General features: G+C 46.8%; 4 protein-coding genes across 4 annotated transcripts; all 4 read right to left on the bottom strand.

Moving 5' to 3' along the window:
• Positions 1-3,411: 3,411 nt before the first annotated feature.
• F5147DRAFT_647871 (uncharacterized protein) lies at positions 3,412-4,295 on the bottom strand (the record flags this gene model as incomplete). The annotated part of the gene is made up of 2 exons (XM_041433247.1): positions 3,412-3,831; positions 3,879-4,295. The coding sequence occupies 2 exons, from the start codon at positions 4,293-4,295 to the stop codon at positions 3,412-3,414; spliced, it is 837 nt and encodes a 278-aa protein (XP_041298830.1).
• Positions 4,296-12,330: 8,035 nt separating this feature from the next.
• On the bottom strand, positions 12,331-13,325 carry F5147DRAFT_647870 (uncharacterized protein; the record flags this gene model as incomplete). The annotated part of the gene is made up of 4 exons (XM_041433246.1): positions 12,331-12,343; positions 12,365-12,773; positions 12,888-13,053; positions 13,137-13,325. 4 exons carry the CDS (start codon positions 13,323-13,325, stop codon positions 12,331-12,333), a joined length of 777 nt encoding a protein of 258 aa, XP_041298829.1.
• A 7,193-nt stretch (positions 13,326-20,518) lies between these two features.
• Positions 20,519-21,791, bottom strand: F5147DRAFT_666490 (uncharacterized protein). The gene is made up of 3 exons (XM_041435164.1): positions 21,150-21,791; positions 20,812-20,951; positions 20,519-20,758 (listed from the first exon to the last, which is right to left on the bottom strand). Exons 1-2 carry the CDS (start codon positions 21,712-21,714, stop codon positions 20,857-20,859), a joined length of 660 nt encoding a protein of 219 aa, XP_041298828.1. The 5' UTR covers positions 21,715-21,791; the 3' UTR covers positions 20,519-20,758; positions 20,812-20,856.
• Positions 21,792-24,052: 2,261 nt separating this feature from the next.
• F5147DRAFT_767483 (uncharacterized protein) lies at positions 24,053-25,789 on the bottom strand (the record flags this gene model as incomplete). The annotated part of the gene is made up of 6 exons (XM_041440898.1): positions 24,053-24,078; positions 24,136-24,342; positions 24,392-24,533; positions 24,588-24,594; positions 25,606-25,678; positions 25,744-25,789. The coding sequence occupies 6 exons, from the start codon at positions 25,787-25,789 to the stop codon at positions 24,053-24,055; spliced, it is 501 nt and encodes a 166-aa protein (XP_041298827.1).
• Between the last annotated feature and the right edge of the window lie 1,061 nt (positions 25,790-26,850).

Here is a 26,850-nt window from a genome sequence, read left to right as displayed (position 1 = left end):
AGCCAAGATTAAGCGCCGGGTACCAGAAACCAAGTCCAGTGCCGGAAGCGTCGCAGAAAACTTGAACCACATTATTTGGTAGCGAGTCAAGGTTCCAGGACACTGATTTGAAGAAGAAGATCCCATTAGAACGTTCCAAGTGAAAAGCAGCCCAGAGAAGTTCTTCGACAATACTTCGGTTGATCCACAACAACCCTTTCGAGTTAGTTTTGCCTCGAGTCTTCTCATAGACGGCTGCAAGCCCTGGTCGCAGCAGGGGACATACATTCAACGCCCAATTTAAAGACCCAGCAATATGCTCGAAATCCTTCAAAGACCTCTTCCATTTATGCTTGGCGAAATCCTTTAGTTCTTGCACCAAAGCAGCCTTTGACTCGACCTTGAGAGAAACACACATAGAGTTTGGATTAACGTCGAAGCTGATAACAGGGAGAGGTGATCCAAAGATTTGTTTTCGTTCTTCATGAGGGATTCCTAGCTCATCCCAAAGAAGCAGGAGCGACACCATATCTCGAGGTAACATCTTGCGATATTTCCCATAAAATGCCATGTCTTCGATCCTGGCAAAGGAAAAGGAGTCGTCGACATATAAGAAAGCTTGGATGAGCCTGACAAAGACTGTGAGCCATATAACTAAGGACATGAAGGCGTGAAAGATGCGCTGAGATGCCTGGCCTCCAAAGACATTAGCACGATCTATTCGCCTTTGACCTTCGAAAGTAACAACTTGTTTGATTTGCCACAGTGGATGCATAGGCATGTGTCGATAGGCTTCAGACACATCAGCTTTCCAAATGTGAAGAGTATCATGAGGGTTAGATTGGCGATGAAGATGAAGAGCATCTCCAAGATCTTGAACGTTGTCAAGAGTTACTCCGGCGATGTCTTCTTTCGAAATCATAGAGTTAAGTGAGAAGTCACCAGCACTGTGGTTCGTGACAAGACGAAACTTGCCACCATCTTTTGGTACAGCGTGAATAGGCACGCTATACATTCCCGGCAATAGGTCAGGACCAAAATTGCGAGAATATCTTCCCACTGATTCCTCCTTGATGATTTGATCCCGCAGGAAGTTCCGTTCCTGATCCGAAGACAGAGAAGGTGAAGGAATGTTGAGAGTAGTCGGATAGACTCCATAATGTGTATTAGCCCAAGGCCAAAACCCTTCACGAAGTCCTTGGCAAACAGATTTGACGAAAGCAGGATTAGGGTGATTAGCGAGGGTAAGGAGCGTTTCAAACCTGTCAACATTGACAGGTGTTCAGACAGCAAAAAGGTCAGGTCGAGAGGCGATAGTATTCATTGCTGACAGATTAAGAAATTCAGAAGCAGGAGGATGTGGCAAAGGGTCAGCAGTCTCTGTCCATCTTGCTGTCCCACTAAGAGCAGTACCGTCATCTCCCCAAATCATCCGTCTCCGAAAACGTGGACCTTTAGCTATCTTTTCATTTAGCTCCCTTTGCCAGGGAACATTCAGTGTGCTTGTGGGAGCCACGGCATTTACTGCAAACATGGAAGCGGATACATTCAGTAGGTGGCTTCTCACATGCCCTGTGGTTCCAGTTAAGACAAACCTCTCCCCTTGAGAAGGAATCCTGATGTGACGATTTTCGTCCTCCAACTTGTGGCTTCCCAGAGACTTTGTCGGATGGGTTGGAGGAGAGGTGCTGGAGCTCTGAATAGGCAACCATTCTGAGGGAAGAAAGGTGGGAAGTTTCGAGACTCCAGAATTCTTGGAAGTCATCGAAGTGGAGGTACTTTCGTGCTTCAACCTCGAGCCGACATGCTCGATCGAAGTCAACGATTCGGGAGTGAACGCTGTAGTGGACATCCCGAAAAATTCGGGAAATGTAGCGTCTATATCCTCGGAGTTCTGCCTCCTTCCAAGGCATAATGAAGGCAAGGGCATCTTGCCACAAGTCAGTGGCGATACTCCAGTCTCCGTAGGAACGGACATGATGGGTAGTGGTCGGTTGACTAAGGGAAATTTCGAAACCTTTCCCAAGAACTTGGGATTGCTTTGGGTCAATCGTCGTGGAATAGTGTCCTGACAAAACTTTGTCAAGATCTGGTGCTCGTCCCTTGAAGAGGAGGGTCCACTGTGACGATGGAAAGGACGGACATCCTGGAGTGGTAGTAACTTGTCCGTGATAATACTTTGAGTCTTCCGACCATTCTTCAAGACATTCGAGAGTAAGTCGTTGCGCTTTCTTTCTGGGGAGATATCGATAATTTCCTGGTTGCAACCAGGGATAGAATTGGAGACGTTCAGAGGTAAGCCTGCGACGCTTTCCCCTGAGAACGTATTCATCTCCTTCATCAGATTTGTCACTCTCAACCTCTTCACTGGTTTCTCATTGGCGTGATTTCTCTCTGAATCTCTCACGTCTTCCCAATCTCTCTTCCTCTTGAGCTCGGGATGAAAATGTTTCTTCGTGAACTTCTCTTTCATGTGAACCAAGTCGTAACTCGGAAGGTTCTTTGACTCTATCAAGGAGGTCCAAGAAGTGACTGAACCCGCTCTTGAATTGGACTTGGGATAAAGACGACGAGGCCAAAACGGATTCTTGTAAGATCCTCTGAACTTCGAGTGCGGCATCACCTTTTTCGATAATGTCCCGTTTATAATGGTCGATGACGTCGAGACAGTCTCTAACGGCTTGTTGGTCGAATTGAATTCCCCTGACGGACAGATGGAGAGAATCAGAGATTGTTTGGGAGGAGGATTCGACATTAGGTGAGGAGGAGGATTCGACATTAGGAGAGGAAGATTCGGCATGCTCAGACATGAGCAAACGTAGTTTCGATGATATTAAATATTGCGCAAATTCTGCTATACTATCGAGACGAGAAACTCGAGTGAGAAAAAGCCAACAGAATGGACAACAACAGCGTACCTAGCGAGACGAGAAACTCGAGTGAGAAAAGGCAGAGAGCCATTTCGGATTCGTCTCGCTAGACATAGACTGCTATCTCCACTAAAGGAGGTGGCAATGAGGATCGCGAACGGCAAGTTCGTCATGCCGAAATGCACAGGGCAAAAGCCGCAGGGGCAAAAGGCAAGGCCCAAGACGAAGAGACATGGGAAGACCCGAAGGGAGAAATGGGTCTGCTGTAGAACAGACTTGTCCAATTACCCTTGTGTAACCCAGATTAAACTCGATAAATCAAAGCTATCAAGATTGTTACCTTGCGAAGCAAGGTCATGTTGGATGGCACATAATCTGTCAGTCACCTGACGTGAACATCATGCAGTGCAATAATCGAAAATGATAGATCTTCGTAAATATGGATACACAATAGATACACAACGATACATAAACTGATACAGATATACCGAAACCGATACAGTGAAGCTCAGAGCTCCGTCTCGATGACACAATACAAATACAGAAACAGAACATCATCATATCAGACATTTGAACCACTTGCCTCACCCGCTTTCTCAGTTCTCTTATGCGGTGGCTCTTCTTCAGTACCTTCGCCCTCCGTAGGTTCGGGCAAATGATGTTTACCTGGGATACTGGCAGTAGGATGAAGGATGATCACTTTCTCCATTTTTGCTTGGAAGCTGTCGTATCCTGAAAAATGCCAGTGATGAATCGACAAATAAATCTCCACCAAAGCTCCTTCTAACGCGTGGTTGATCTCCAATGGCTGAATGGCTTTGCCGTCTTGGAACACTGGAAGAGGAACGGCCTCATGAGTATACTTGATGTGAATGAAATCATCCTCATGATCAGGTGCGATGGGCCATTTGTCAGTGACTTCATCCATCAACGGAGCATTAGGAACACGCCGGCCATGAGGAGAATCGGGAATTCGAACATTCTACACAAATACATCAGCATTATTTTCAACGCAGTACAATCACTCACCCTAGGCTCAAATATGTTCGCCACCACATGGAGCATCTCGCCCGTCATGTCACGAATCACCATATTTCTGTGATCGCCTGTTGTCCCTGCTGCCTTCTGCATAGTCTCAAGATTACGGATGACAGTGTCAAAGTCATGAGCCAAGATCTTGTCAGTCGGACGGACAAGATGGAGCTGGTATTTGGCTTTCTCAAGGGCGCCTTTCTTGAGATAATCGCCACTGGTGCCACACTTGAGATTGAAAGGTGATACTCTTCCGGTCACCACTCCGATGAAAGGGGTTTGCTCATCGTGGTCCACAATAATCAGACCATTAGCAGAATGCTGCCAAGAGATTTGCTTGCACAATGTATTAGAGGCCATGAAATTAGATTGAGAAGCAGCATGATCATGATAAGCTTGAGCATCGAACGACATGATTAAGAACACAAATGAAGGAAATAGGAGCCATCCAGCGAAGTATACAGATGGACTTTAAATTTTTGATCATCCGACTCATGACAGTACACCGCCCAGACATCAATCTGTCTAGACACAATATCATCCATATACTCATCATTGTACATATGCTTATCTCTGAAATCAATAGTTGTAGGTTACCAGGCACTTTTCTTATAGGTGATGTAACTCGTATTTTTATCTAGTACCATGTTTTGAATATATCCCAGTTTTCAGGCAATCTTGCGGTTCTCTGCACCTTCATGTGTACCGCAATTGCACCTGTATATCTGGAGCTCCAGTCATTGAGCGTATAGTAGATATTTCAGATCTGGTGCATCGTCTCACAGAACCTGATCAGCTTATCGGTGAGCCATCATACATCGAACGAACATTCATTTATTTGCATTTCCAGCATTAGTATCAGCCCTAGCTCGTCGAGGAGTAATCCTGCTTTACGTCGATGATTACCTTGCGGAGCAAGGTCATGTCGGATGGCAGATAATCTGTCAGTCACCTGACATGAACATCATGCTGTGCAATAATCGAAAATGATAGAACTGCGTCAATATGAATACACAAAACTACTTCATAAAGTATCCAATTAGCTACTCAGAACTTGGTCTTGATGAAATACAGTCAAACTCTGAGCTCGATCTCGATGTCATGATACAATTTTAAATTAGTGATGTTCTGGCCCGGCTTAGGCTTGGCTTGGGGGGGGGGGTTTAGGTTCGCTAGATTTCAAGCCTGAGCCGTGAGCCCAAGCCGGCCCAAAGCTGGGGCTTAGGCCCATGCAAGCCGCGGCCGTGTAATCAATGTCCGAGCTCCACCATGCTGTTCCCAAAACCATGAACACCATGCGCAAACGCCCAGCACACGTCAGCAACTGCTGATGTGGCTCAGACAAATACAGACGATGGACGAGAGCAGGAGAAGGGAAGAAGACAAGGAGGAGAACAAGAACAAGAGAGAGGATATGGACGATCGGTAGCACTTGAGTGCTTTGATTCTGCTCGCCCGGAAGAGTAAGCGCTGAATACTATAACTCGGATACCTGAAGTGCAGTGTTGAAGAGGGATGTATTTCGAACGGTCGATGAACCACTTGCCAACTTTGGATCTAATTGTAGGTTGGGCACCTAGACCACAGACCAACCAAAATTTCGTAACATGTCGACCTTGAAATGTCTCGAGGGCCAGGCAGACGATGATATTGTGTTCCATTTGAGATCAATGGATCTCTTTCGGTCGCCATTTCGTGCATATGTAGTTGAAGTTGGGAGTCAAACTTCAAAGAGTGTCACGCAATGAAGCACCTCCCAGTTATGTTCGAGTGCAAGAGCAATCACATGGTGCCCGGATCTGGAATACAAAACATTTCAGCAGATGCAAAAATCACGGGATGATATAGTGAGGATGGTAGAGCGCGTGAAGCCGCATTGGTCTATTTGCCATTGGATTTGTTGAACTTTCGTACATTTTGCATGCTGTTGTGATGTTTTAATCGGCTTATCGAACATGCTCAAAAGGCAATATTAGGACCAAGCTGAAGATGACATTGAATATGCTAAAGGCCAACCTATTAATTGGCTGAAAAAAAATGACTTATCGCAGTGAAAACGAAAAACAAGCAGACTTAGGACTACCGTCACACAGATTTTGGGGTCCGAAAATGACGAGTGTTGGAAGAGGTCAACAAGGCTGATTCCCATGAATTAAAAATTCTCCAGAGCAAGGTCATAAGTTCGCACAGCAAACCCCTAGTGATAACATAGCAGACACTCTCGCGGGTCTATTTGATGAACGAGAACACCTATGAATACGGTCACAGAAGCTATGGTACATGGACTCAAATAATGTTATCTAACTTTTCTTCGTTTCTCTTTCAAGCTCTTCGATTCTTGCATCTTCTTCTCTTAAATATTCCGAAGGATGATGAATAAATAGTTCATTCTCGAATTCCCGCAACAAGTGTATCGTCTGTCTACCTCGACTCCGAGAAAGTGCCACATATGCGTTGAAAGGTGATAGACTGAAGCATGTCGTTTTGCCGATATCTACGAGGATGTGATCAATAGTCTGCCCCTGAGATTTGTAGTCTGTGAATGCATAAGCGGGTACGAGAGGTAGTTGTCGACGAGTTACACGAGTAGTAGGATGCATTCCAATGGAGAATTTGACTTCAACGGGTGACAAAGGAATCTGACGAGGTTTGAGACCAGGCAGAGGTGGAAGTTCGCAAAAGTCGAGCTCGATGATGACAAGTATAGGTGGATAACGCAGTTGGACTTGTCGATTTTGAGATTTAGCTGAGGTCAAAGAAGGTTCTCTACCATCCAATGTTATCTCCACAATTCTTCCCCTTGATCCATTCGACAAATTAGCAGACGTTGCTAAATTCCGAGTCACCATAACTCGCATCCCTATAGCCAATCGTAAAATTGTAGGTACTTGCTCTGTGTCTTTCAGTGACAGTTTGGCAGTGTCAAGTCGTTGGACCATGTTCAGACAGGTCCCATGGGTAGAATCCTCCGCAGGACATATGTACAGGGTTTTGTTGGTGAACAAGCAGTGCTTCACAACCGCGCGGTTGTTCCATTGTGTTTGTACACTGTTGCGTGGTGTGATGAGAATGGCTTCATTCCATGGAGGGACGGCGAAGTTTGGAACATCACACTCGTCGTTCGAAAGAACGAGACGATGTATGATAGCCAGGTCATCAGCAGTGCAGGCTCCTTCTCTGGAGCGCTGCAATATGTTGTGCCAGACAGCATCTATAATGCGCATTTGCTGATCCAGTATAACGACAGTGTCAAATTGAAGATAGATATTCTTTCCCAATTGGCACTTTGTTGTAGGAGGGTTAGGATAATACAACGAGTGTGTCAGACTGCCGACAGGAGGAAATTGGTGGAAGTCTACGACGATGATGACGCCCAATCCTCCGAACTGGAAGAGTACTTGATGCGTGTGGCATGCCAGCCGCTTCGCGGAACGCGCCTGTCACTTGCGATAGAAGGCTCAGGAAATCAGTCGTAAGCATACTGCCTTCATCAACTACCAACAAGACTTTATCCAGCATATTCTTCTCTCGCCGTCTCATAGCCTCCACATTTGGATGATAAATCCATGAGTCTGACGTTGGCAAGCCTTTCACATTTGCCGGTATGGTGGCCCATGAATGCAAGGTAGAACCTCCTGATTTGAGATGCAGCGACTCCAGACAATGCAGTTTTGGCCAACCGATGTGAACAACCTCTGGTCGCGAACATTTCAGTAATAGCTTGCAACAATTTGGTTTTCCCTGTTCCGCCTTGGCCGTGGATTTGCATCAGCAATTGAGAAGGCTGTCGTCCGCACAAAATTTCATCTAATTCAGAACTTTCACCTTAATGACATCCTGAAGATCAGCGTAACACTCACCCAGATACTTGTAGACAATGCGAAAAGCTAGGCTCTGTTTTTCATTGAGATAATCAGGAATAGCTGAATGAGGTGGTGACGACGACTGAATCCTCATAACAGATGAATCATTGTGTCCACGAAAACTGCCAGCATGCTGAAGAAGTGCGACACCACCTTCATCCACTCGAACATCCATAGCGGAAAGGTTCTGTGCGTGAGGTTCATTATGGATAATGTTATCCCACTGAAGATAATTCGCCCATTGTTGATCCGTGGCAACATTGGCTAATTCGTTGACCGCCAGGTTTTCTTCAGCATTTCGCTCAAAGAAGCGATACTCTTCCGCTATATTCATCGCCACATCGGCATATACCCTTTCTCGAGAACCAAATGTGCCATTAGCAGCACGCATGATGTCTTCATCTGTGATTGATTCCTCGGTAACTGGAATTGATGTTACTTTCTTCTTCATCAGTGTGAAAATCTTCATCAAATCGTGGTCGATCCTGCCAAAGCGTGCGGGATGCTTGGTGATGTGGTTTCATGTTCTTTAGCCTTGTCAGAGCACTCATGGAAATACTGAAGATTATTGACAATGTTGCGAATGGAGAATGATGTAGAGGTCATGAAAGTCTCGTAAGCATGGATGAAACTTTCGTCTGCCTCTTTTAACTGCGTAATATTCCTCCAAGGTTTAAGAAGGGCGAGAATCGAAGCACAATAGAAAGAATGACTCGCAGGATCATCAGCATGAGGAAACCATGGACCTGGAATGTGCGGAATGGTTTCGTGATTGTCTTGGCGAAGAGTGTGAACATGTCCCGCATGACTGATCCCTTCCTTATAAGAGAGATGAATACTTGCATCGCTCCTCTTTGGTACAAGATCGGAGTTTGATGAGTGCGTACGAAGATCATAAGTGTTCAAGAAATATTCGAGATAATTGAAACCTTCTAGTTCAGTAGGACGGTCGATGTATTCATGAATTTGATCTTGCAGTCGTATCGAGCCTTCATGCATTTCTAGAACAGCATATTCGTTCTAGAGACAGCGCCAGATTAGGTTGGTGTAACTTCATGATGAACATCCTGACGTCACTTGCCTGTGGTGAACAATCACTGACATCAACGGTTCCACTTTCTGCAGTACGCTGTATGACATGTGATCTAGTATCAGATGGAGTGTATGTATTAATAACAGATTACTAAAGAAGTTGGCAACTCACCGGCTCTCACACAACTGCGGATAAGTCTTCTTGAGAAGTGAAGTGACAGAACTCCAATGTATAGTCTCGAAGTGATGAGACACATATCGATCACCCCATCCAACAAGATAGGATACAACTTCCGGAGCACTGAACTCCTGCTCCCGACTGAGAGAATTCGCGCAGCGTTGAATAAGACGACGGTTGAGTAGCTGGACATCTGAATTATGGGCTTCATTCTGCTTATGATAAGCAATTGTTTTAGCCAGTAATGCAGAGGCATTGGCAGAATGTTGTTGACGTTTGGCAGCATATGTCGAGATATACCAACTGATATGCTTTGTGTCCCCACCATTCGTGATGAGCTTACAATCATGATTAGCGCGAATGGCTAGTAATAGCCATGGGTTCCAGTTATTCATGAACGGATACAGTCGCCGAGGTCCCCATTCACCATTGATATTGATCCAGGATTCTTCAGCAACAGGAAAAGGTGCTCGACGTTTGCAAAACAATCGACCTCGCCATGACTTGAGACAACCTGGGCCGCATTTGTGAATTTGAACGGCACGAACCAATTGCTTTTCCACTCGTTGCCGTTGTGATGAAAATGAAGGCAACCGAGGATCTGGTGGGCGAGAATACGATACAGCTCTTTCACGTGGCACAATAGCCAATGTTTGCTCTGTTATGTCGTTGTGATTGGCTCGAATATTGGAAGTGATGTATTCAGCCACTTGGATTCGAAATGCATCTGATTGAAGTAGCTCTTTCATTTTGGCACATGAAGGAGCGCCTGTTTGGAGCGAAGTCAAAAGATTGTGCGACACAGACAAAAATATAAAGACCTTGCAACCAAACAATAAGATGTAAATGAAGGGTGCCTCAGCCTTGAGCTTCGACGGTGCCTATGTAGCTTTCCACGGTCCCAAAGATGCCATTCTTGCGACTAATATGCCCATTGCTCGCTATTGTGATGCCTAACATTTCTTCGAGAACGACACGAATCGTATAGTGGAAGAATTGTGCCGCTGCATATGGATCGACCGCGATATTGATAGCACGATGCGCCGAATCAGGACCTCCGTCGACATCAAAAGCATCCATGTTGATCTCTTCACCCAGAAGCACTTGTGCAATAGGATCATGGGTATCACTGGGATTTATGGTGATCCACAATGACGGAGGGTTCTTCATCATCATCATACCCCAGATTAAAGCATGTATCTTAGTTCGAGACTCATCGGTTCCGATCACCTTGGTCCGAACGGCATTGACGTGTTGTTTGAGAGATCGAACTATAGGATTGGAATGCATCTGATGATTGGATTCTTCAACACTAGCTGACAGCAAATCTTGCGAAGTCAAAGATCGAAAAGCCTGTTCGTTCGCATGAAAGGCCTTCTTTTCCACTTGAAGAACAGCTGCGCGACACACTTGACGTTTTTGTATGACGCCAAAGACTTGAAACATGAAATGGATGTCTTTCCTAAACCTTTTGTCCGCATATCTCATGGTCCATTTCGCTTGGTTCTCATACGAGATAGAACAAGGGCGGTCAATCTCAAAACCTCCCATACCATATGGAAAAAGGCAAGGAAACGCTCCAAGAAGATGATTCGGGTGTGCAAAGTCTCCACTCGTATGATCGCCAGTGGCATTACGACGGGCATATTCATTCACGAATTCCGACCCATATTTCACCGCGTATACTTCGTGGCCACAAGCTGAAGTATTGGCGAGAGCATGAGCCAGTACTTCATTGTTGGGTAAATCCTGTACCTCTGAATCGACGACACCATGAGCTTGAAGAGGAAAGACATTAGAGTTCACTGATGACACAGACCGGCGTTGAGCAAGAGAGAAGCTATTTGACATGAATACTGACTCGTTGGGGAACTTTCTAGATCATCGTCGACTATATCTTGTACGCTAACATGAGTGTCGAAATACGAAGTGACTGTGACATGACTATGAAGACAAGAACAAAGTGAACATGAGCAAACGAACCTTCTGCATCCTCATCTTCGACAACATATCCTTCTCTTTCTTGCTCCAGTAAATCAACCTCGGCCGAAAACTTGATGATGGACAATAATTCGGAAGGAACACCATTTTCAGGCAGACACTGAAGTATTTCGTCGGAAATGACAATGCCTTGGTAAAGATGATTGTGCTGTTTTAAAAATGACAAAGCAGCTCGCACACGCAGTCGATTGACAAAAAGGATGGATGGTAGACAACGAGCAGGTAGATTGTTTGGGCCTATGATACTGACTCCGATGGTAGCTGATAGGATGTCAGGTGGTCGAGGAAACAAATTGCCTTCGATCATGGCACAAATGTCTTGAGTATTGAGACGGTAGGTCGAGACATTGCCACGCATGCCGCTGTTCAGAGCCGATGTATCCCAGTTTTTGGCTCCCTTTTTTTGAGGGTACATTTGATAACGAAAGCTGCAGGGGAAATGAAGACCTATAAGAAGGCGTTCTGGCAAAGTGAGAATGCCCAGTTCTGGTGGAACCTCTCCAACCCAAAGACCATTAGCCAACGCATGAGACGGCACTTGATTGTGGTGCAAATCATGCATGCACGCCGAACAAACATGACCACTGGGAACGCCGTTGGGATTGATCAAGGCAGGCATATACAATAACATGGATTTAAAAGTCTCTTGAGCGGGATGGCGACATTGTATTGAAGGCACAAGAAGATGAAGGTTGGAAAGATTGGCGATGTCGACAAGTTCAGTTTCCGAAGAGAAGTACTCACCAGCACAAACGACGCAGGTGACTTTGTGAAGTGGTACGTTTCCTGTGCGATCAATGAAATTGGCTAGACATTTCTCTTTCACCGTTTCATCGACATCCTGAAGAAACGAATCATATGCTGAGTCAAGAGGAGGGGTGGGAACAGTCAATCGTGCGCATTTGATGTGTTCTGTCTTCTGATCGGCACGGGCGTGCTGCTTGCGCTTGAATGCTTCTGCGATCGAGTTCTGCAAAGCAGGGGATTTTTCGATGACGGACAACATATCGGCCCACTTACGTTGTTGAGCTCGGGTGAAAGCTCCACGTCCTGTTTGACTGATGATCTCTTTCATCGTGAGGCTCTCCGCTAATTGCATGACATGTGCAACGTCTTCAGACACGATATCTTGCATTGCCATTGTCAACAAAGAAAATCAAAATGTTGGTAGACAGAGTTAGAATGGAATGTTGGCGTCGAAAAAGAATCATAGCGCTGCTGACATGCCAGTTCCCAAGTAAGCCGGATCTATCCTTTTCCTATCTCCGCTTCAGAGGTAGATCACGAAACCCTCTGTAGTTCTGTATATACACTAAGGCCATTGTTTATTTCTATGCTAACACACCATAATGTAATGCACTGCTTGCTACTTCAGTCACCGTCGTGATCTGCAACGCTCTGAAGCATACCTTGATATCAGGAAATTGGCCATAAATTGATCCTGTTTCGTCATATCCACGATGACGTTTGGAGTGTCTCTGGTTTGCTTGACAAGTACCACACTCCCATGAAGCGCCTCTCGACAGCCACCCATGCTGCCCATTCTTCTAAGGACGCAGCTTGGAGCCATCAAAGGCTGACGTTTTTCAAAGTACAATGTATACTTTCCATCCATGGTCACATTGAACCCGGGCACTCCACTGAAGGTGCGACGAAGGTGGCGTCGTGTCACTGTGCATTCGTACAGGTCCCGCTGTTTCACCCAATAGCTCACGTCGAGATCGTCCAGTGTGGGGGACCTTTCCACCCCGTCTCGCACTGGAATGGGCACGAGGAACGGCCGGTAGCAGCCTGCTCCATAGAATACACCCTTGATTTCTGTTTAAACCGCTCGCGGCGTTTCTAGGTTAGCATCATCTAGCAAATGCCCATATCCTTGCTCACCGGTTTGCGACATCGTATCTCAGGCGGGATGAATTTAACATAACTCACGGTTGCGCGCACCAACACCTTCAAAGTTCAGCGACATCACCTCTACACGATGTGGACATTTTGGATTGATGCACACCGTATTCAACCGCCATTCGATGTCGACGTTGTGGAACACGTTGGTTACAGAATCTTCTGCATTCCAATCAATGGATGCCCGGAGGTGTCTCTCTTCGACATGGTGCCAGTATGTAGGACACAGATTGCCACAGGACCTCCCAAGCCAGGCCGTTCCTGTCTCCACTAACACACTCCACCGGTGGTCATGAACAGCATATCCGCAGTCGTTGGGGCATTGAGAATGATGTGTAGGACAGACTCCCCTTCGTGTGATGCAGACAGCGTAATAAATCGCTCATGACACGCATATCTGCAAAATCTGCCGATGCTAGGCGCCAGAGCTGGATGGGGTACACTCGAGATGGGTGTAAATCCCAACATGTCCTCCACTGCTCTGTGTAAGGCGGCGAATGCTCAGTATGGGACGATGATGTTGAGATCCCTTCTAATGTAGTCCTCGTCGTGTTCCACCATGGCCCATACAGTGGAACCAGTTATCACACCCTCAGCGTCCTTCAGGGCTGAGAGGAAAGTCAACAAACGATGCCTCGCGAATGGTTCCAACAGCCGTGTCAATCTTCTCCGAACCACCTCATGGCCCAACATTCTCATGCACCGACAAGTACAGGCTCATTGCGACTATATCCGATATCCTGAGGCTGTCCAAAATGGTTGTAGTCACATCGTGGTTCTGAAATACTACGGTGCGGATGAGTATCAGTGACACAATTCAACAGACCCCTAACCTTGCATCCTCTGAGGGGCTCCTGGTAGACTGTTGGTTGACAGTGGGTTTACAATTCAGTGACACAGATTTTTGATGTCCGACGAGGCCTGTAATGACACTGAGCGACGTAAGATATTTTTTGAACAGGAATGGCAAAAAGTAGTTCTAAGCACGATGACAGAGCGGCTAGATCCTGCGTTGGTCTATTTGGCATTTGTCGTCCTGGGTCGAAAATTTGCGTGACCCGATTCCCACGAATATGGCGAGTTTGTGCGGAGACCAGACAAATATCACTCGAAAGGGTAGTATTTTGATCATGAAACAGGTGCAGGTGGACGGTGAAAATGTTATTGTAGTGAACGCATACCGATCACAAAGTAAGGACCTTTGTAAAGCCAAAGACGCTATACATAAGGATCAAAAGACCAAAAGTCAGACGCCGAAAAATAAACTCGAAGTGATCCCTCCGTCGCGACTACGGGGCTTGTAAGACCACGGTCAAGTCTATAGAAAACAAACCGCGCACGGTCAGCGCGCCTTTTCAGGCCTGAGAAGCTAGGAAGGGATCACAGAGTAAGAAAAGGATTCATCACACACTGACATCTTATATATCTTTGCTAAGTGCTCGATCCGCTCAGCGCGCAGCCTGAACCTGATTCACATCCGATAAACATGGCAGTAGTTTTAAAAAAGAAGCACGAGAAGGGCCCAACACGACTTATTTATCTTGGGATTCGGAGGAATGGCAAAAAGTTGTTCTGTGGAGTGCGAGGCTGCGAGCTCGGAAGTCGTGTTTGTGTCAAACTGTCAAAAGCACAAGGCAATCGGGTACTTGTAGAACGAGATACTGCACGTTGCGTTGGTCTATTTTGCCTTGACGGCATTTTTCGTCCTAGGACGAAAAGTTGCGTAACCCGTTTCGCACGAATTAAAAATTCTCCGGAGCAAGGTCATAAGTTTGCACAGCGAACCCCTAGTGGAAGAGATGTGGATCCGGGTAAAATGACGTCAGCAAATGATTGCAAATACACAACAGCATAACGGTTGACACCGAGCCGGCGTCTATTCATACTATACCGACTATTTGCGCTCTGACACGTCTTTCCATTCTACACTCTTTAGATCATAGTCCCCTCGTTGCCTAGTTCATACCACACCAAAATTTATTCGTGTAGGGCTAACAGGTATGGACGGTGGTCTTGGCTGGATCCCTTGTCTTCGCATCTTGTCTCCATCATGACCACAGTCACGCACTGTTTCATCGACATATGTTACCCCCGCACACATCTCTCCTATGCGATACAAGGTGTGAAGCCCTAATTGTAACACCCAATTCTACTTGATATTCATCGTCTCAGTGGCAGAAAAAAAAGTCCTGCCATATAGGTAAGTCATGTATCAAATCCAGGAAAACTACTGATACTCACGCAAAGCCCGAGAGAGCAATCAGAATGGTTACATTGACTGTCAAAAAAGCACGACTTGGGACTAGGGTATAGCACGGGTATGGGCCACACCGCGGGTATGGGGGTCACGGGTATGGCGGGTACGGGTACAGGTGTCGAGATGTGGTACCCGTGGTCATACCGTACCCGTTAGCACGGTATACGGGTATGTTTACGGGTGTCTCCGATAGAACCGAGAGTGGAAAGGACGGGATGGCCGAAGAACAGGCACAAGGGGAGATGCGCATCCAAAACGGGCACTGGTGAGCGACCTGTCGACGTCGGCTCGCGCCCTCTAATGTTTCAGTCCATTTTATCTTATATCACAGTACCTGACGCACGCACCTTATAATCTAGGTATAGAATTTGTTAGTAGAGAGTCTTCAATGCGAATACTGAGATATTCACACCTTTGTCTAGGTCCCGCCTGTCCTGCTTCGATATACATCACTTTAACTCTACATTTCTCAATACTCCCTCCATTCACTCCATCATTATGGTCAATCAGACGGCCTCGATCAGCCGAGTCTACGCGTTCAGAAACTTCAGATGTATCATCATCGAGTCCGCAGTCCATAGCGGCAGACAATGTTGCAAAACGTGTTAAGCTTATCATTCCACAGGTCGAAGCAACCCTCTTTTTTTCACGCAACTCGGCCAGTGTCTATGCAGTCATACCTGCAATGGACAAACTCGATAGCCATATGAGCAATGTTGAGACGAAAGAGGGGTTCCAACCAGCCATCCAAGCTGCGATGAAACTTGCTCGCAAGAAAATGGATAGATACTGGAAAATGACTGATGACTCAAACACAGTATCGCATCGCAACAGGTGAGCATAAGTTGTCAATTGTTTCAATATGAGGTGGTTTGTGCTGACCCATGTCTCGCTAGTTCTCCACCCTGGCCTGAAGCTCGAATATTTCCGACTACAAAAATGGGAAGATGAATGAATTGAGGCTGCCTGAAAATCTCATTCGAGAAGAGTGCATAGATCGTTACAAAGACCAGGTCTTACCTTCGACTCCAGCTGCACATGTCTTGGCAGAAGACAAGGTGCGACAATGCGCTGATGACTTTGGTGACATATCTCTTGGCATAGCGGCATCTCTAGTAGATGAGCTTGACAACTATTTGCGGCAACCAGTGGAGAATACCAAAGTCCCGCTGCAATGGTGGCTCCATAATCAAAAGACATATCCAAATTTGCACCGGATGGCACTTGATTACCTTAGTATTCCTGGTAGGTTGTGCACCATCGCTCTCGCTAGCATCACAGCTTATGTATCACACACCATAGCTACCTCAACTGCAGTTGAACATGTATTTTCGCAAGGCCGGCACCTTCTGCACTTTACTCGAAACCGCTTGTCTCCAGCATCAACCCGTGCATTCCTCTGTCTTGGCTCATGGCTCTGCTGTGATCTGGTAGCGCCCGAGGACCTTACTAAGATCATGAAGTCTCTGAAGAAAAGAAAACGAGAGGACGAGAGCGTTGGATAAGGTTATTCTACGTAGTTTCACTATTTTTTGTTTGTGTACCCGCGGGTAAATGCAACACCGCGGGTAAGCTGCCATACCGCGGGTTAGTACGGGTAATACCGTACCCGTATCTGTACGGGTACGGTGTTGACGGGTACGGGTACGGTGTTGATCTTCCGACCCGCGGGTGTACCCGTGCTATACCCTACTTGGGACAACTGACTTCGGCCCCAGTCGTGTCGGCGGGCAGGGCAGAGATTGTTGATGCTAAAGCAGCGGCGACGGCGAGGACAGCTGCAGAGGAGAAACGCATTGTTTGCAAGTAACTCGTGTGATACGGGATGGGATAATATAGCAGGAAAACGGCTGGCTTTTATGTGCTGAATGTTGCTCTTGCATACGTGGTCTACCTTCAAATGGATGCAAATAATACTGCAATGCCAGCAGATCTTGCCAGCTAAATTCTGAGCATGGAACTACTGGACACTCGCATTTCCAACCAGCCGCTGTCGACTTGGTACCAAAAACGCTCAACATCTCAGAGTTATTGTGATTGCCAGCCAAGGTCTATTGGGAACTGGGTGTAGAACTATTGAATATTGGCGATCGTCGCTGTGGGTTGCAAATCCTCGATCGCGACAGCTGTACATTAACTATTGGTGTACTGAGCAAGAATCTGTCGCGTTCACTTGTATACTTCGTAGGACTGGAAGCAACATCTAGCTATACTGGTAATTGTACAAACTACAGGCCCATCCACAGAGATTCTACAGGAGCAACAATCGCTGGCAGTGCACGCTCCTCGATAGTATTTTTTTTTGTGTCATCACACGTCTTATCTAACATTTTAAAGCGAACGAAATTTCACATCAGCTCCGATATACAAATGGCCGTAAGTAAACCCACAGTGTAAATTTTCCCCATGCACCTTCGTTGATTCCACCAATTACTAGCAACTCACGCGTCAGTGTCACGAATCATACTGCACCAATGTGAAAGAAGAAATACGACCCACAAAGCACATGTGCCAGTACTGCCGTTCCAGTGAGTCATGTCATCAAATACAGGATATAAAGAAGCTCACGCAAACTTTACGACTGCAGGTGTTACATTGTGAACTGTGGTGGCAAAACCAGTCACATTTCTGAGTGTCAGCGTCAATGGCCTTGGCCGAGATCGCTGATGTCAAAGCAACAACAAGGGCAAGGTGCATTGCCAAGGAGAAACGCATTGTGAGTGAGAACGTAATGTGGGATCAGAATCTGACGGGATAGTACGAAGACAGCTTGCTTTTATGTCCTGAGTATGGTTCCTTACAGTAATAGGTATAATTTGCAGGAAGCGTGCACCGCTGATCCACCGGAATACGGCCAGCCTTTCAAATGTCCTATGGAATTCTTTTTCCGTGGTCGTGCCGGGTATGGCATAGGTTGACCTGGCGTATCATGGGGCCACCCGCATCCACCCGCCGGGTGCGGGTGGACTCGTGGTTGAAGCAGTAACCAGGTGTATAATGTGCAGAAAAGAAATACGAGGACGTCGGTATGGGATATGTTTAACCAATCCATTAGAATCAACATAGTATAGTACCCCCCGTTGATCCATCGGAATGCCCTGGCTAGCCTTTCGAGGGTCCCCTGTGCGTCTAGAGGTTCTGACTCCTTATGCGGAGTCAGGGCTCATAACCTTTTAGAGCCCAACGTTAAGTCAGACTTAGGTACAAGTTAGTGCACGGCGGGTGAGAGACAAAGTGAGAGACGCACCCTCTATCCCCAGATAACGGACTGAGGAAAGAGGGTGAACATGAGGGTCCGGTCATGTATAGTAGCAGTGCATTCCAAATGTTCAATCTCCGGCTTCGCGTCGACATCCAAGCTCCAACATATATTTGCTCAAGGCATGACACCACATAAGAATAGACCCAGCCCCCCCATAGCTATAGCTATCATAGCCTACAGCTAAGACTTGACCAGAGACTAAGGGCCGTGCGAACAAAACACCAAGAACAGCTGTGTTTAGGGCAGCAATTGAGGAGGACTCTTATAGCGGGAATTGAGTACCAGATTATTGAATCTCCTCCCGCGGCCTCATCAAAAGTGTGGACGCCAAGCTTGTTTGCAACTCTCAGGTAATGGCTGGATCTTTGCATCTGGTCTCCGTCATGGCCACTGTTTCATCGATATATGTTCCTCCTGCACCCGTGTTGCCCACGCGATTACAAGTTGTGAAGCTCTAACTGACAACTGTAACACCCAATTCCACTTGATATTCATCGTCTCTACTGCCCTCAGTGGCAGAAAAAAAAGTCCTGCCATATAGGTAAGTCATGTATCAAATCCAGGGAAACTACTGATACTCACGCAGAGCCCGTCAGTGCAATTAGACTTGGCACATTGACTGTCAAAAAAGCACGACTTGGGACAACTGACTTCGGCCCCAGTCGTGTCGGCGGGCAGGGCAGAGATTGTTGATGCTAAAGCAGCGGCGACGGCGAGGAGAGTTGCAGAGGAGAAACGCATTTTTTCCAAGTGACTTGTGTGATATGGGATGGTATAAACAGCAGGAAAACGGCTAGCTTTTATGTGCTGAATGTTGCTCTTGCGTACGTGGTCTATTTCTAAATGGATACAAATAATACTGCAATGCCAGCAGATATTGCCAGCTAAAGTCTGGGCATGGAACTACTGGACATTCGCATTTCCAACTAGCCGCTGCCGACTTGGTACCAAACGCGCTCAACATCTTTATCGTGATTGGCAGCCAAGGTCTATTGGGAATTGGGCATAGAACTACTGAGCATTGGCTATCATTGTCGTGAGTTGCAGATCCTCATCGCATAATTCCCGCGACAGTTGTACATGACATAGGGTTGACCCGGCGTATCATGCTACCCGCATCCACCCGCCGGGTCAGAGCATCGCGGGTGTGGGTGGACTGTGGTTAAACCCGCCGTGACCAAGTGTATGATGTGTAGAAACGAAATACGAGGACGTCAGTATGGGATATGTTCAACCAATCAGAGTCAACCTATAGTATCCTTCGTTGATCCATTGGAATGCCCTGGCCAGCTCCTCTGAAATTCTTGCGTGGTCATGCGAGTATGACACGGGTTGACCACCCAACCATAGATACCAGAATTTTCAGAGGGCTACCCGCATCCGCCAGGTCAGAGCATTGGGGTGAGGAGAAATGGGTGGATTGGTGGTTGAATTCGCAGGGGGTACGGGTCCAAGTCACCCACGGGTGACCAAGTATACTATAATGTGCAGAGGAGTAAATACGAAGACTCGCCTCACCAAATTCTCTAAAAGGTTTGCAACCCTCTCGCACACCCCCACGATGTATGCTCTTTCACGAGAGGTGTCATCCTAAAATTGCAAGAGCGCAAGTTCAGTTAATATTTTGCGGAAGCAAGTGAGTGCAGTATTAATATTTACAAGGACACGTCTTCGGTCGTCTGTTTTCTGTTCAACAGTGTCTACAGTGGCAAGTCACTGAATCCAGTGTTTGCAGTCTTGTCCTCCGTTCGTCTCCGTAAATAGACACAGCGTGTCTGTTCGCGTTCTGAAGATCTGACCCTCGACAAATCCATATACAATTGACCGTCAGCAAATGGATCCTTTCACAGGTCAAGGACGGTCCGCGCCAAGAAAGTGTGGGTCACCATGCTCCGAAATTCATTCTCATTGACACGAATACTTATCCCACATTTCTGCAGTGGCAATAAATCCGTCGTATCGCCAAAAGCTCTTCCTATCGCCTGCTTCTGTTTTGAAGACCAACGACGAAGCAGAAGTCGCCATGGTACTGTAGTGAACAAAGAACGAGACAGGCGCACGCTGCAGCAACACAGCATGACGTGGTGAATGCAATTGCACGGTGGTATCTCGTGCTTAAATACTGTGGATGTGTCTACTTAAGTGCATGAGCGACCATTAGTGCCATAGTTGTGAAATAATCACGACAATGGCAAATACCAAACATTATCACACCCCCGTTTATGTTGCTATCAAACGGACGAGTAGAGGTGCAATATTTTCGACAGGATGTTTGGGAACAAGACAGGTCCAGGCCAGATGATATGATACAAAAAAGACTGTACTAGCGTTGTTGGCTCGTCAGGATGTTCCACAGTTTAGCCGTAACGAAGCTCGCAGCGTCTTGATGCAAAAAGGTGTCAGACGAAAGTACCACTTTTCAGCAATGCACTCGCCTTTTCGAAAACAAATGATCATTCTCGTCTGAACCAAAGGTCTAGCTAGAGAAGATAAACCAAGGCGAGACATGCGCAGCGCCGTCGGCTGCCCTCAAGCATCCCACCTGCCAAGTGTAGATCGTCTTGGTCTATATATCCTGATCAAAGTTGTGTCGGCGATTTCTCTTCAGATCTTGAATTGCTCTGGGGTAGTTGTCAAATACGGCAGAGCCAAATATCCAAAAGGCATCGACAGACAGTACACCCCATCGCATCTACTACCCTTTGCTTCTCCCTAACTGTTCTGATCACTGCTGCCCTTGGACACGGGTGATATCAATGTAGAGATTGCTCACCTGACATAGCCTGTTTCGCTGTCCATGTCACGGGATAAATCGGGTTACAACTATGTAGGCAGTACTGCGATACGCCACTGGTTCTTTTGATTTTGTAAAGCGCGTCACTATACTGGTGCTTGGGCCCAGATATGAAATTAGTGCGATGATCGAACGCCACTGGCAGCTTCACGGTACGTAGTAGTACGTACACAGTGGCCTCAAGCCCTATTTGCTTGCCGATTAATCTCGTTTGAGCTAGAATTTGTGGCTTACGAGACTTCTCGGATTTTGGCCATTGGCTGAGATAGGACTCCACCACTCCACCACGGTCATCGTCGTCGGTGTGTCGCTGTTTGTAAATTTTACTGAATGGATCGAACAATAGGTATATATGGAGCTGTCCAGGTTGTCTGTAAAAATAGAGCTTCGGCGATGTCCAGACGCGGTTAATCTTAACAATGAACCTGAGTGCCCGCCGCCTGGTTACCCTTCCGAAGTACTTCGGCTCCATAAAGCTCCCGAAAAAAACAAGGTGCGTGCAGCGTAACAAAAGAACGTAATGACAAGACCTGGAAAACTTCATCAGCTGCAAATTTACTTCTCACTTACCCGAGTGGTCTGGTAGGTAGCGGGAGACTGCAGGTCGGGCGTGGTGGGCAGTAGTAGACACGCGATGGAAAGGTGCTTAACCTTATATGTACACGAGCAGACCTCACCGAGCGGTGCTGGAAGTCTTGACCTCTGCCGTAGATCAGGTAACATACGCACCTTATTTTTGGGAGCTTTGGAAGCCGAAGTACTTCGGAAGGGTAACATGTGGGCACCTGCGACCCGTCTCCACCCATGCTGTAAGGGCCGCAGTTATGAAGCCACTGCCATGCAGCCTCGGGGAGCCCTCGGGGAGCGCCTAGTGACATCAGACATGAAGTCATTCAAATTTAAACTTCCAGTACCAACACTGCCCAATTTGTAGTGTCACTGGCTCCGTGATGAAATGGAAGCGTTCACCCCGAGGCCGACAGGTTTAAAAGGCACATGGAACAGCACTCGCTTCGACCTTGTTATGCATCGACATGTATGTTCGCATCTTCACGATTTCTGCTATCTTCCTTCTCCTTTGCCAAGTCTATGCTATGGTCGTTGATGTCAGTTGTGGTGATGGCCAACTTCGTTGCTGCGCGGAGGTGAGAATGATCCATGAGCGTAGAAAGACACCTGTGCTTACCTGTGTTGCAAAAGGATTCGTCTGAACCGGGGAGTGTGGATGATGAGCAGTGCCAATGCTACTCGGGGAATTGCACAAGTGGCTACGTAACATCTTGTTGCTACACGCTCACGGTAAGTGCCACTACTCGATTCAACAGTGCGGTCAATCTCAGTTTGCAACAGGATTATTATTACTGCAACATGACTACGTCAGATTAACAGCAGTTGTCAGTTGTCTTGAAACACGGTACCTGAAGGACATTCCTTAGGTTGCCATGGACGTTCGAACGGATTTATACCATAATATTGTCTTGAATACAGGATATTCACCGACCCTATAGCTTTAGCTATATAGCACAATAACCAAGTTTCTGTCGTACCATGTTTATAGCTGAGCCTGCGGCACTGCCAGAAACTGGAGTTGGCGAGACCAGAAGAAAATTGACGGACTTCGGTAACGTTGAGAATCAAATCTCCGAGTCGAATCCCACCGTGAATTAGAAGGGTCGTCCAGTTTTAGCTTAAGTCTGAGGACTACAAGGTCAAGAGTTTAATAAATGTCAAATTGCAGTATGAGACTGACCTCAGATGTGGGGACTTCGCTTCGTGCTGCGCAAATATGACAACGATACTGACTAACTGCTCACAAAATGTGCACGCAGACCTGGAGTGAGTCAGAATGGGCACAAGGAAACTTTCCATGAAAGGTTATTGAACCGTTGTATTCATGACAACAGGAAACAGTTGTAGTAAGAGTTACTGGCCTGTTATGTGGTTTGCAGTAAGTATGCACGATTTTTTTGTTGATGTGACTTGAACTAGTAGTTCCTGAAGGAAGCGGCAAATGCCGCAGCAATTCATCTTCCCTTCCCTGCTTAAAAGTAATAAGTCTGTTTCGTAATTCTCCCCAGCAGCGAACACTCCTTGTTTCAATTCGAAAACCAGCAACTTGAGAGTGTGGGCCAAGTGTGGGTTGTGCTTTGGTCATCACCATGGCACGGGCCACACTCTGCTGATATCTCGATTGTACAACAATAACAATTTCCTGTGAAATCTCAGCTGTCCGACATTCGATCCGACCATATGTTTCCAGCTCAGCTCCTCGGCCTGCCCTTCAACAACCTTTCTCTATTTCAACTTCAAATCCAGCGACTTGAGAGTCTAGTCATGCAACGACAATGCGGTTGCCGTGGCGTGTGCCACACATTCTGCTGTTCTCCTAGTATTATTCCCAGTCTTTGCACATCAATTTAATGCGAAACCTCAGCTTTGAATCTGTCTATCATTCGATTCAGATCAGTCTTGCTCTCCCATAGTAGAGACGCCCCATCTTATAAAGAAGATATTTTCAGGCTCAAACCAGCTAGTCCCGCGCATGACGCATGACGTATGTGGCACATCATGATTGAAAATAAGAATGAACAACAATTATTTGACGAGTGCAAGCCTAAATCTACATAGCACAAACAGAACGCGATATGATGAAATACGACAAACGGGTGTTGAAACTCAATACAGCCTGCAGCGCTCAGCAATTAAAACTGGAGTGCCAAGTATAGTACATCATGATAGCATGAGGAATAGCATCAGAAACAAGGAAACATCACAGTCTGCACCGCTCAGGCCTCAGGAGTTGAAACTGGCGTGCTTCGTATCGTACAAAATACAAGCGCATAGTATGCATCGAACAACAGAAAACTTGGCTCGAGCATCATCTACTTCTTTTCAGTCAAGTCCTTTGCTGCAGGCTGTCAGTAAGTTTCGACTTCTAGGTTCACAAACCAAGCGAGGGACGTACACAAGCGATTTTCAAGAATGAACTCAAGAATCTTCTTCCCCAGTTCCTCTCTGTCGTAGCCTTGACGAGAAATCTCTTTCGCTCCTTTCTCCACTGCGACAGCCGTGGGAGATTTCAGGTAGTAGTCCACGGCAGACTCGACGACGCGCTCCAAGTCCCCCAAGTGGTTCGGGAGAAAGGCGGAGTACTCGAGGACGATAATAGTAGCTGCTTCCTGTCATCAAGACTATAACTGATCATGCGGTGAGAAACTAACCAATGCCAGTCTGAATTATTTGATTCGCGACTGATGAACCTTTTGCAGCCTGTTGCACTCTTACAGCGCTGAGAATCAATGTGGAAAACCGACCTACCAAAGGTCGAAGAAGGCGGATAATGTCCTCTCGCTTGATTATGGCCTAGCCACAGGTTGAAAGTATGGGTATCAGAATCAACTCCACAGAGCAAAGCACTTGCCTCCTGCGGGAAACGAATGTCAGAGTCATGAGGTGGCAAATTAACATTTGATTAATAACAGAGACGCACGTTCTATTTGGTTGATACGACAGTTGTGAATAATCAACTACCAGATTGTAGACCATGACTGCTGTGCTCAGGTAACTTACAAACTGTCAGGGGTTGGAACCTGATGAGCATCACTATATAATGGTGAATACCATCCATGGACGTACGAGCTAAATAAGATGGTTTGTCAGTGGAGTACTATCATTTCAGACAGGACATGATTAACACACATTCTGCGAGCACGTGATGAATACAAGGTATTATGTGACTAGAAGAACCTTTGGCGATTGGAAGATACTCACATCCTATAGCGAAAGAATCAAAACGATTGATACATTTGATGCTTCGCGTTATAAGGATCAAATGACTCACATTCTGCACAGGACAAGAAATATAAATGAATATGGAAAATAAATCATCAAGGATGGACACTCAACGAACTATGCATTATATGAGTAATGATGATTCGATTCATCTGAGAGAATAGAAAATGCTTACATTGGGCTATGAAAACAAGTGAACATCATCATACTATTCAGTACCATTTCGATACAAGATATTATCAAGATACATACCACCTATCAACAGGCGGGCAGCAGGATTATGAGCATGGGTTGAAGATGTGAAACTATCAAGGCACTTACTTCCTGTCAACAGGCGAGCCAGCCGCGAGGGATGAGGATCATGAGCATGGGTCGAGGACTAGAAACCATCAAGGTACTTGCTTTCTGTCAACAGGCGAGTAGCATCGAGGGATGGGGACCATGAGCTTGGGCCGAAGACTAAAAAAATCAAGGCACTTACGCTCTGTCAACAGGGCGAGCAGCAGCAAGAGATGGGGATCATGAGCATGAGTCGAGGACCAGAAACCATTAATACACTTACGCTCTGTCAACAGGGTGAGCAGCAGCGAGGGATGGAGATCATGAGTACAGGCCAAAGATTAGAAACCATCAAGGCACTTACCATCTGTCAACAGGCGAGGAATGGGGATCCTGAGCATGGGTTAAGGGTGTGAAGCCATCAAGGCACTTACTTCCTGTGAACAGGCGAGATGGGGATCATGAGCATGGGTCGAGAACCAGAAACTATCAAGGCACTTACCGGCTGTCAACAGGCGAGTAGCAGCGAGGGATGGGATCATGAGCATGGGTCGAGGACTAAAAAAAACCAAGGCACTTACGCTCTGTCAACAGGGCGAGCGGTAGCAAGGGATGGGGATCATGAGCATGAGTCGAGGACCAGAAATTATTGAGGCACTTACCCCCTGTCAACAGACGAGGAATGGGGATCATGAGCATGGGTTAAGAGTGTGAAACCATCAAGGCACTTACGCTCTGTCAACAGGGCGAGCAGCAGCGAGGAATGAGGATCATGAGCATAGGTTAAGGGTGTGAAACTATCAAGATACATACCACCTATCAACAAGCGAGCAGCAGCGAGGGATGGGGATCATGAGCATGGGTTAAGGATGTGAAACTATCAAGGCACTTACTTCCTGTCAACAGGCAAGCAGCAGCGAGGGATGGGGATCATGAGCATGGGTCGAGGACCAGAAACTATCGAGGCACTCACCCGCTGTCAACAGGCGAGCCAGCCGCGAGGGATGAGGATCATGAGCATGGGTAGAGGACTAGAAACCATCAAGGCACTTACCGGCTGTCAACAGGCGAGCAGCAGCGAGGGATGGTGATCATGAGCATGGGTGGAGGATTAGAAACCATTAGGCACTCACGTTCTGTCAACAGGCGAGCATCAGCAAGGGATGGGTATCATGAGCATGGGTCGAAGACTAGAAAACATCAAGGCACTTACATACTGTGAACAGGCGAGCATTAGCAATGGATGGGGATCATGAGCATAGGTCGAGGACTAGAAACTATCAAGGAACTTACCCGCTATCAACAGACAAGCAGTAGCGAGGGATGGGAATCATGAGCATGGATCGAGGACTAGAAACCATCAAGGCACTTACCGGCTGTCAACAGGCGAGCAGCAGCAAGGGATGGCGGTCATGAGCATGGGCCAAAGACTAGAAACCATCGAGGCACTTACCGGCTGTCAACAGGCGAGCAGCAGCGAGGGATAAGGATCATGAGCATGGGTCGAGGTCCAGAAACCATCAAGGTACTTACTTTCTGTCAACAGGCGAGTAGCAGCCAGGGATGGGGATCATGAGCATGGGTCGAGGACTAGAATCAAGGCACTTAC

The sequence above is a fragment of the Suillus discolor genome, assembly GCF_016758755.1.
Source record: "Suillus discolor strain FC423 chromosome Unknown F5147scaffold_3, whole genome shotgun sequence".
NCBI lineage: Eukaryota > Fungi > Basidiomycota > Agaricomycetes > Boletales > Suillaceae > Suillus > Suillus discolor.
The sequence above is the reverse complement of the archived record's forward strand: the minus strand, read 5'-3'. Positions and strand labels throughout refer to the sequence as shown.

Excerpts from the sequence above, each read along its gene's own strand:
- F5147DRAFT_666490 (XM_041435164.1), bottom strand. The coding sequence starts at position 21,714 with ATGAAGTTTTCCAGGTCTTGTCATTACGTTCTTTTGTTACGCTGCACG. Across the intron at positions 20,952-21,149 it reads AGCGAAACAGGCTATGTCAG|GATATATAGACCAAGACGAT; the intron begins GTGAGCAATCTC and ends AACTTTGATCAG.